This window comes from Pipistrellus hanaki, assembly GCF_964339955.1.
Source record: "Pipistrellus hanaki genome assembly, chromosome: 6".
In the NCBI taxonomy this organism is placed as follows: Eukaryota; Metazoa; Chordata; class Mammalia; order Chiroptera; family Vespertilionidae; genus Pipistrellus; species Pipistrellus hanaki.
Genome location: NC_140508.1, coordinates 10,599,049 through 10,609,609, shown reverse-complemented (window position 1 = coordinate 10,609,609; position 10,561 = coordinate 10,599,049). Strand labels below are relative to the sequence as shown.

Genomic DNA, 10,561 nt, shown 5'->3' with positions numbered 1-10,561 from the left:
TAGTCTACTTTTATAAAACAGGTATTTTGTGGAAGAGCCACACTCAAGGGGCCAAAGAGCCGCATGTGGCTCACGAGCCACAGTTTGCCGACCACGGGGTTAATAGGCGTGCTTCCTCCTTTACACCGTCTGAATTGTCAGAGAACATGTTGTCACATATTATTGCCAAGGCCACTGGTTATTAGCCTTTGGAAAGGTAGGTCAGTTTCTTGTGGGACTGATGAAAAAGAATGTCCCTGCCACCGGCTCCAGACCCCGGCCTGCACCGGCTCGCCGCTCTGCGCTGGGCGCCCCCTGCTGGCCGCCGCCGGAGCTGCGGCTGTTCGCCACACCCCCCAGTTTCTGTCGGCTCACAGGGCGGCGCCCGTCCCTTTAATTGGATCGTACCAAGTCCTCCCAGAGTCCGTTTCCTCCCCGGTCCAGGCGTTCCACATCCTCCGTCCAAGACCCAGCGGGAGGGGACGCGGAGGCGGCGGTGTGCTTTGCGGGCCTGTGGGCCCCCAGGGAGTGCGCGGGGGCCGGGGAGGAGCGCGCGGGCTCAGCCCCCCCTCCGCGCGCCGTGGTCCAGTCCCAAGATGGCGGCCACCATGAAGAAGGCGGTGAGTGGGCGCTCGCGGGCGGGGGCTCGGGCGGCGGGCGCTGGGCCCCGCGGGGCCGGGCGGGCATCTCCGGGGGGCACCGCCCCGAGGCCGGCGTGGGGCCCGGGGCCGAGCGCCGGACCCGAGGGCGGCCCCGCGGCGAGGCCCGCCCGCCCCCGGCGCCCCGAGCACGGGGTCCGGCGGCCCTGGCGTGTCGCCGGGCGTGGGGAGCCGGACGTCCACCGGCCGCGACGCCGGGCTTTCTCGTTTCACCCGCACCGTCCGCGCGGGCCGGCAGGGCCTGCGCCGCCCTTTGCAGGTGCGGAGGCCGCGGCCCAGGCCGGGGGTCGGCCACCTGCCCCAGGGGGCGCCGCTGCGGGAGCAGAGCGGCCCCCGCGTCCGGGGAGGCTCTGCCCGCCGCCCCGAGGCCCCGGCGGCCACCTCCCGGCGCCCCGCACCCGCGCAGGGCAGCCCCCCTTAGCGGTGGGGACAGGCCCCCCCCTTACAGGTGGGGACAGCCCTCCCCCCCTTACCGGTGGGGACAGGCCCCCCCCCTTACCGGTGGGGACAGGCCCCCCCCCCTTACCGGTGGGGACAGGCCCCCCCCCTTACAGGTGGGGACAGGCCCCCCCCCTTACCGGTGGGGACAGGCCCCCCCCCTTACAGGTGGGGACAGGCCCCCCCCCTTACCGGTGGGGACAGGCCCCCCCCTTACAGGTGGGGACAGGGCCCCCCTTACAGGTGGGGACAGGCCCCCACTCACCGGTGGAGCAGAGCCCCAGCCCCAGGGGCCTGCCGGTGACCCAGCTGGGAGCCCGGAGCTGGCTTCCAGCGCAGCTTTTCCTTGTTCACTTATCTTTTATTTCCCCAAATCAGACTGAACTCCTCTTTAGGGCCCACAGTCCAGTAAGTCTCCCCAGATGCCTAAAGATAGAAGAAAATAAAATGGGGGGAGGGACCGAGGAGGCAATAGCAGCCGCAGGTGCGGGAGGCTTCCCTGCGGTCCGGGCCCGCACACGTGACGTCCCCTCCCATCCTTCGGGCAGATCCTCTTCATCCGGTGTTACCGGGAGGCCACGGTGTTACCGGGAGGCCCCGAGCCAGAGGCAGAGCGGGGCCGGGGGAAACACAGGCCTTGTGGCCGCAGGCCGGGGTTGAGCTCCGAGGTGCCCGCGGCCAGGTCCTGCCCCGGGGACTGGCTCTCCTGCCCCTGCGAGGCCCCTGCGGCCTGGCTGCCCTGCTCTCCCGCCCTGTGCGGAGGGGGGTGGTGCCAGCGTGGGGACCCGGCCACCCGGGATGGGTCCCCTCCATTACCTTCTTCCTGAGCACCCAGGGGGCTCTGTGCGGGCCTCTTCACCTCTGGTTTGTGTTTAACGGGCGGGGGTTAGGTGTGGCCCGGACACCATGGGAGAGGCCAGCTGGGGTTCACCCTGTTGGCAGGTGTGGAAGCTGAAGTGAAGAGAGGAGTCAGTGTGGCGGAACCGGGAGGAGAAGGATTGGAATCCTGGATTTTGCCAAATTTTTGGTCACTGATATTTTTTCCTTTCATTCAGCAAGCTTTTTGAGCGTGTTGTATGGCACAGTCCCAGTGGTATGGGATGGGGATGACAGCGGTTGTAATTCCTCTGGCCTCTGGGCCTTGTAGACCTTTAGCTCCAGGAGGGACCGCTGTACACGGAGGGGGCACACAGGAGCGCCCAGCCTGGATGAGAACTGGAGGGGCGCGTGCGGAGCGAGGCGGTGTGTGATCCCAGGTGCGGGCCCCTGCATCGGGGAGGAGGGAAGGGGGCGGGCATCCCCGGGAGGGAGTTTCTCCTCCAGACCCTGTGCCCGGAATAGGAGGAGGGTCTGAATGGTGGAGAGCTTGAACCGTGAGGGTAGGAAAAGGTTGGTGTGGCCAAAACATGGGGGCTTTTCTTCTTCACCTCAGTGAGCCTGCTGGTGGGAGCAATCGCCTCTCCTAGGGTCCCCGTTGCTGGGAACAGGCCTGGGCGGCCGGCTCAGCCTTCCCCTCTGCCCCTGGGCACCCTAGGCTGACGGGGGTGGGTGCCTGGGGGAGCCCCTCGCATTGGTTTCAGCCAGCAGGCCCTCCTGGGTGTAGGTGCTGCCTCCCGGGCCCTGGCCGACCCGGAGATGTCCCCAGAGAAGATGCCTCGCTCCTCTCCAGCCCTGCGGGCTCCAGGCGGACACCTGTGCACCTCCCTCCTCAGGAAGCCCTCACTCCCTGCACCCCGCCCCCGGCACTTGCCCCGGCGCCATCCCATGTGTGCCTTCCCGCAGAAGCCTGGTGTCTGGCCTTCGCTGTCCTCCCCCAGACGGAAGCTCAGTGTGCACCGGGCACGGCTGTGCCTCCCCTTTCGCTGTGCCTGGCACGGAGGAGACACTCAGTAATGGTTAAGTGAATGTGCCCGGAAGGTGAATAAAGATACAGAGCATAGCTGTGTGTCAGAGACTCGGTAGACACCTTTAAAAGACGAAAATAGCAGCAGCCTGACACGGGCCAGCATTTCCTCCTCCCAGCGGTTCAGAGCAGTGAGACCTGCTGGCAACACCCAAACCCAGCGAGGCTGGCTGACTGGTCTGTCTCCTCCCGGGACCCACGGGAAACTGGTTCTCAAGAAAAGGGACTTCCAGGTGCAGGGGATTTTGGTTTTATCTTCCGCCGTGTTCCTCCTGTGTGGCGATTTTGGGTGGACTTTCCGTAGTAAAGCACAGCTGGCACCCAGTGGAAGGTGACTCCACCGCAGGCCCTCGGCTGGGTGCCCATGCTGTCACCCCGAGGTGGGCATAGCTCCCCTGTTCACTAAAGGAAGGCAAGCCTCAGCTGGCTCCAGGGAACTGGGGCATTTGCCATGGTTCCACTCTTGTTCCCACCACTCTGCTGCCTCACATACTACAAACAACTCCTTCCTCATGAATTCTCACGGCTCTGAGCGCAGTAACTACAGCTGGCTCCTGTTAAAGCAGGAGTTCCTGCCTTGTGGGTAGGGGTGGGGATTCATTTAAGAATCTGATGAGCTATGAAGACCCCTCCAGATCATACACATCCTACACATGCCATTCTGCAGTCTCAGGGGGTGAATGGATCCCTCACTGCCCGCGGGCCCCGATTAAGAATTAGCCCTCCCCGCCACAATGAAGGCCACAATGAAGGGCAGGCAGTGTAGCTGTGTTCTAGATCAGTGAGACGAGAGCGGAAGCCACGGCTGCTAGGGAGGGGCGGCTTCTCCTTGTCTGCGCACGGCACTCGCTGGGTGGCATGCGGCTTACCCAGGCCCCTGTGCCTCTGATGCCAGCTTAGCCCTAACCCCATGAGAAAACCACCGTGACTAAGTGCACTCCTGGGCCACGTGTGTGCAGGGCTGCTGTGGGGGGTGGTCGGGGGGAGGGGGGGGGGAGAGGGGCTCCCAAAGGAAGCGCCTGTCCTGGACAGATGGGAAGCAGGGTCCAGATCTCTATTATACAACTTTTTGGAAACTGTGTGCCTGTGACTGATGAGCATGATTCAGGTTCACATTTGGAACTGCTGTGAGCCCCAGTGTGTGTGTGGGAAGCCGGGTCCTGGTGCTTCGCGGTGACTGTGCACCTGAAAGGACATAGTCAAGTTCAGGGCTCAGTACTTGACCTCTGCGGGAGAGCAGGACCCCTGAACTCTCTGTGCCCGGTTCGCTTAGGGCCGTGGTCGGCAAACTGCGGCTCGCGAGCCACATGCGGCTCTCTGGCCCCTTGAGTGTGGCTCTTCCACAAAATACCACGGCCTGGGTGAGTCTATTTTGAAGAAGTGCGTTAGAAGAAGTTTAAGTTTAAAAAGAAATTTCAATCGTTGAACTTATGAGTTTGGCTCTGTTGACTAATGAGTTTGCCGACCACTGGCTTAGGGAACTGGAGTTGACTTGAACGCTAGGATTATCTTCATAAGGACTTGCCTTTGGTTTCTGTGCTGCAGGCCAGTGTTTACCAGCGTCCATGTTCATGAAAATATGTGCAAGGCAGGCTGACTATTCGAAGCGACATGCATGGGGATGTAAAGGACATTTTCAAGATGTCCTCTGGGTCTGGTGTGTGCGAAGCGGTTTGCGGGATGATGAGAGCCTGGGATGGGAGGGCCATCTTTCAGTATCTGCCTTCCTGTTCTGACCACTGAGCTCCATATTGGTTAGCCCTCCGGAGAAGTCAGAGTGTACGGATCTTATGCCTTTGGTCATAAGAGGCCAGGCAAGGGGTGGGCTGTGGCCACTGAGCCAGGTCATTGGGGTCCTTGCTGAAACCAGGTACGCCTTTGTCTTTCCTCCTTTATAACCAAGTGAGCAAACTAAGGAAAGTCTGGCATTTAACTCTTTTCAGGCTGCAGAAGACGTCAATGTTACTTTTGAAGATCAACAAAAGATAAACAAGTTTGCACGGAATACGAGTAGAATCACAGAGCTGAAGGAAGAAATAGATGTAAAAAAGGTACCGGAGATATGTATCTTACTTAAGAATAATATAAATTCTTTATGCACCAGCTCTTAAGAACTGAGTTCAGTAACTTGTGCTTACATCTCTCTGGACTCTGTCACAGATGACGTAATCTACTCTAGTTTAAGAAGAAAAACCTTGCTTAAGGGTGTGAGGAAACTTACAGATTGTTGAGAGGTGGGACTCGAGGCCGAGGTTCCAGGAGCAGGTCCCAGAACCATGTCTCAGAGCACTTGGCTGGGAGGGAACTGCTGCTGTCCACGGCCAGCTGCCTGCTCCTCAGACCTAGGACACTGCTGCCGCCCAGCTGCCCCTGTAAATTGGAGGCCCCAGGCCCAGCAGCTGCTCATGCAGCTCCCTCATTTGAAGTCCAGTTCAAGGGCAGTAGATTGGTGGAAAGCAAGTTCTTTGCTTCCTTCCGATCAGCAGGCACGGCTGAGCAGTGTAGATTCCCTTTTGCCTTTGCTTTACTTCTCTCGCAGGAAGGCAGAGCTCACAGTGAGAAACCGTTAGGTAGATATTTTGAGTGGCCACAGATCCTCACTGTCCACCACAGTAGCTTGTAGCAATCTGGAAGTATCTGGAGATTAGTGTGTTAGTGAGCTCTTAAGTGCTTCCTTGTGAAGCCTTCTAGAATAGAAGGACGTCTCGTTTTAGTGTGGGAATACCTTTGTGAAGGTCCCTCTGAGGGTTGGTGTCCCCAAATTAAAATGGGCTGATAGCCTCTTTCGGGGAGTTTTGAATACATTGTTCATTGCTGTTCTTTTTTGCATTTGCAGAAACAACTCCAAAACTTAGAAGATGCTTGCGAGGACATCATGCTCGCAGATGACGACTGCTTAATGATACCGTATCAAATTGGTGATGTTTTCATTAGCCATTCTCAAGAAGAAACACAAGAAATGCTAGAAGAAGCAAAGGTATATTGAAGTCTTTCTCTGGGTGATGAAGTCTGACTCTTAAATTATGATTTGTATCCTTATAAAGAACACTAGAGGCCCGGTGCATGAAAATTCGTGCACTGCACGGGGGGGGGGGGGGGGGTCCCTCAGCCCAGCCTGCCCCCTCTCTCACACAGTCTGGGAGCCCTCAGGGATGGGATACAACTGGGCAATCAGGGGAAGGCGACGCCCCCCATCACACCTCTGTTGCTGCCAGTGCCAGCAATGCAAGCCTCGGCTGGCCCTGGTTACCTGAGCCTCAGGCTGCCCTGGGCAGCTGGGCAGCCACCATCCCAGGCTTGCCTGCACCTGGGCCGGCCCTGGGTGGCTGGGGGGCAGAGGAGACTGGGGGACTCGAGCCAGGCCATGCACCCGCCGTCCAGGCGAGGCTGAGGAGACTGGGCTCCACCATCTTGTGACTTTGGGCGCTGCCATCTTTCAGGGTGGGGCAGTCAATTAGCATATTTTCTCCTTATTGGCTGTGGGTGCCGCCATCTTTGAGGGCGTGGCAGTCAATTAACATATTCTCCTTGGCTGCGAGCACCACTATCTTTGTGATGGTGTGAGGGTCAGTTAGCATATTCCCTCTTTATTAGGTAGTATGTAGGAGTAGGAAAATGATGGATGCTGGCTAATATCTCCTGGGTCTCACAGTGCTCCACATGTGCTCCGAATGCTGTGAAAGTGAGTTTATTTCATCCTGACAAGGACTCTGTGAGACAGGTTCCATTAGTTCCCGTTAGGGTTGAAGAATAGAGGCTTAGAGAGCTTTTGACACTTATTCAAAGTGATACAGGGACTAATCTTGCGATTCCCAAGCCTGTACTCTGAATTAAAGCACAGGATATTACAAAACAACAGAAAAACCACCCGTAATCCCACTCACTACCCAGAGGTGGTGGTCTATGATGAGCATCTCCATGCCTTTCCCTTATGTTCTCTTTTGCTTCACATTTTGGTCAGTTAACATCCCGGGAGTGTTTTCTCCTCCCGTTAGTGTTTCTCACCCAGCAGATCCTCTGGGAGCCTGCTCTGGCCGGGAACACGTACGTTAAGCACACCATGTTTGATGACCTTAAAGCCGTGTTGGTGGACATTGACTCAGCTCACTGTCCTCCTAATGTTTCCAGTGTTTTCCTGAAGTGATGCTCTAGTGAGCATTTTTATACTTAAACCTTTGCTCACATTTAGGAAATCCTTTAAGGAAATAATCGGGGAAGTGTAATGACTGGGTCAGAGTGTAAGTTCGTTGACGTGTTTGAGGCAGATTCATTTCCGGTTCATGGGTCCTCCTGCTGTGCCTGAGAGGGCAGTCACGTTGTGTATGAGAAGCTGACGGCAGTTAAATATTTTCTAATTCTCTTGAGAGTTGCCTAATTAGATTGAATATTATTTAAAATGTTTGTCTTTCTGCCTTAAATGTCATAAAAGCACAGTTTTTCATGACTTAACCGCACATTTAATCACCTCAGGTAGAACTAACACTCCTGAGTCTGTCTGTGGAAACATGGCGTCTCCTGTTACGCTGAAACCTTCCCTTTCACAGGGAAACGGTAATTCTGGTTTTCTGTGTGGCCGTCCTAAAGCACTCTTGCAAGCATTTCAAGAGAAGTTTTTGTCACTGTTGTGAACATTCCGCCCTCGACCCCAGCCCCACCCCCGCCCCTGCCACACACATATATTGAACCTTTGTTTTGCAATTCATTCATTCCTTTTAGAAGTATTTATGGAGTGTAAGCTCTGTATTGGTTTCTGTCACTTCCTAGGTACACCTGGTCCCTGCCTGCATGGAGTACATAATCTAGATGGAAAGGCTCAGAACATTTCTGCCAGGTTTAGACTATGAATTGTTATTCTTAGTTATTGGTGGTAGCATGAATTTTTGTCATTTCCTCTAGTTTCATAGTTACCTTATGGGCGGTTGGAGAGGCTCTGGCAGAAGCCATGCCTGTTTAGCAGAAGTGGCTGCCATGTTTATGTAGGGTTCTTTGTTTATTCAGATATGGTAATTTAGAAATTAATTTTTTTTAATCTTATGTTTTTGAAATAAACCAAAACTGAAAAACAAGCTGATTTATCTTATAAGCAAATATAGATCCTGAATTAAAAATGCATATTTTCAGACTTTTGGTTGAGATCTAATGATCAGTATTATATATGTAGCTGCCTGTTGAAGTTTAGAAAGTTCTGACCTAAAAGTGTTCCCAAATATTTTTTTTTTTTTTTTTAGCCAAAGGTGCTAGAAATCATCCAATTGAATAGAATTAAGTTTTTAAACATTTATTTTTTCCAGAAAAATTTGCAAGAAGAAATTGATGCCTTAGAATCCAGAGTGGAATCCATTCAACGGGTGTTAGCAGATTTGAAAGTTCAGTTATATGCAAAATTTGGGAGCAACATAAACCTTGAAGCTGATGAAAGCTAAACATTTTATATTACCTTTAAAATTTGTTTAATAAACTTGAATATTGTTTAAATGATAATTTTCCTTTTTCAGATGATATGGAAAGCAAAAGTTTCTTTTTTAAAAAAGATTTCATTTATTTAATGGAAACTTGCCTATTTTCACATGTCTTGCTTATTTATTTTATATTTTTGAAAGAATACAGTATTCATCTATGTATTTTGCATAATGATTCTATCAAGTGTAGGGGTTTTATGTCATGTTATTAAACTCAGTTAAGCAATCTTTTATGTTTCTATATTATCATTTAGAACATCTGTTGCAATTTTTATCAGAAAACTTAACAGTTGTGACGTGTTGTTTATATGTGTCTATTACAGTTACTTTTTAGAGTTGGCGAAGGAATTCCAGAAAGATCTAATCCTATACCTGTCTACTCACTTCACACCTGAAACTTTGTCATGTACTGAAAAATATGTATATATTTTACTTAAATACATGCAATATATATTATATATAAACATATATTTCACTTTCCTCTTACATACAGATATCATGGATCTTTGGAGAAGCACCAGCTCATGCTGAGACTTGAGCTTCGTACAAAAGTAGAGCAGAACCACATAAGAATATTCTAGAAACCAAGAGATGTATCAATAGAAATGTTTAGTGTGTTTTAAAAATTATGTTTCAGACTTTATTTTAGTGCTTTGTAATTAATTGGGGTTTATATTGATGATGATATAGAAGTTAAGCAGCTGTGTATTTAAAAATAAGGCTTTTTTCTTAAATAAAGAGTACATTTATGCCGTACAGCCCCCAAAGGACATGTTTTGAGATTTGGAACCTAATGGTATATTAACTTCCCAGCAGATGGCACTGATTTATCAAAATACCAGTGGGAGGATCATAATAAAAAAAATGAGGATATTTCTAGGATTAAGTGTCATTTTAATTTTAAGAGGAAATGTCATTTTTCATTTTTCAAGGCATATTGCATATTGTATTTTTCGATTAAATGTTTAGCAACAGTTCAGGCTTAAAGATAGAATTCTAAAATCCTTCATGACATAAAGGCAACTTTTAAATTGCTGCAAAATGTTCCCAAATAGTGATATTCAAATTCTGGAAAATGACGGGTGAAAGGATATTTTTTCTTGCATTCACTGGTTAGTGTTCAATTAGAGGCATGAGACTGGGGAGATGCCAGCCAGGTTATAGCAGGAAGTGTATCACTTAAGTTAGAACAGTTTCAGAAAACGAGGGCCAAGGTTACAAAGGTGGAACGTTCTGTGCTCTCAGAGGCCCAGGGAGGGAGCAGCCACGCCCTTCACCTCACCCTTTCCCCCTCCAGAACCCAGCTGGTGTCCGCCCTGGGCCACATCAGCCAGAATCCAGATGTAGTCCATAAGAATCATTTTTTTAGGGCCTCAGATGGTGGCGAACTGATGGGTCTGCAGGGGCTGGTGGGAGATCTGACTGAACCTTTTAGAGCCGTGGTCGGCAAACTGCTGTTCGCAAGCCACATGCGGCTCTTTGGCCCCTTGAGTGTGGCTCTTACACAAAATATCATACCCTGGGTGAGTCTGTGTTGAAGAAGTGTTAGAAGAAGTGTAAGTTTAAAAATTTTGGTTCTCAAAAGAAATTTCAATTGTTGTACTGTTGATACTTGGCTCTGTTGTCTATGAGTTTGCCAATCACTGCTTTAGAGGTTTTACAATGAAGGCGCATATGACTTATGTGTCAGAAACAGTCATGTAACTGGCTGGGATTTAAAATTCTATCAGCATATTATAAACCTGATAAAACAAATATTGGGGAGGAGGGCAGATATTACACATTATTGCTAACTTCATACCTTGTTTTTCCTAGTGTCCCTGTGAGTTAGGTTGTCAGAAATATTTGATTCCCATTTTAAATTTATTTTGGAAGTGCCCCAAAGCCTCTTTGTTTTTGTTAGCAAGTTTATTGGGTGGCTGAGGGTTGGTAAACAGAATCTGAAGAGGTCACTCATATCCAGCTCCAGCCAGTCATTGGCACTCAGGTTTATTTTTTATGGGAATCCTGATTTTTATGTACAATCACTATTTTTAGAGTGTTACTTTTTTTAAAGCAATTGGAGCTAAACAAAAGCTTTGTAGAACAGAGTTGACCAGGAGGCTGGGGTGTGCGAACTGGAG

General features: G+C 51.2%; 1 protein-coding gene across 2 annotated transcripts; it reads left to right on the top strand.

Annotated features, from left to right (window-relative positions):
- Positions 1-342: 342 nt before the first annotated feature.
- On the top strand, positions 343-8,666 carry PFDN4 (prefoldin subunit 4). Of its 2 annotated transcripts, none has more exons than XM_084888454.1 (4): positions 343-599; positions 4,923-5,030; positions 5,816-5,956; positions 8,271-8,666. In XM_084888454.1, the coding sequence occupies exons 1-4, from the start codon at positions 576-578 to the stop codon at positions 8,400-8,402; spliced, it is 405 nt and encodes a 134-aa protein (XP_084744580.1). In that variant the 5' UTR covers positions 343-575; the 3' UTR covers positions 8,403-8,666. The 2 variants fall into 2 exon arrangements, with proteins under 2 accessions (XP_084744580.1, XP_084744581.1); XM_084888455.1 differs by lacking the exon at positions 343-599 and adding an exon at positions 775-897.
- Positions 8,667-10,561: the final 1,895 nt, after the last annotated feature.

Bases quoted from the DNA above. Each gene is read 5' to 3' on its own strand.
- PFDN4 (XM_084888454.1), top strand. From the start codon at position 576: ATGGCGGCCACCATGAAGAAGGCG. The intron at 600-4,922 runs GTGAGTGGGCGC...AACTCTTTTCAG, and splicing joins CGGCCACCATGAAGAAGGCG to GCTGCAGAAGACGTCAATGT. The intron at 5,031-5,815 runs GTACCGGAGATA...TTGCATTTGCAG, and splicing joins AAGAAATAGATGTAAAAAAG to AAACAACTCCAAAACTTAGA.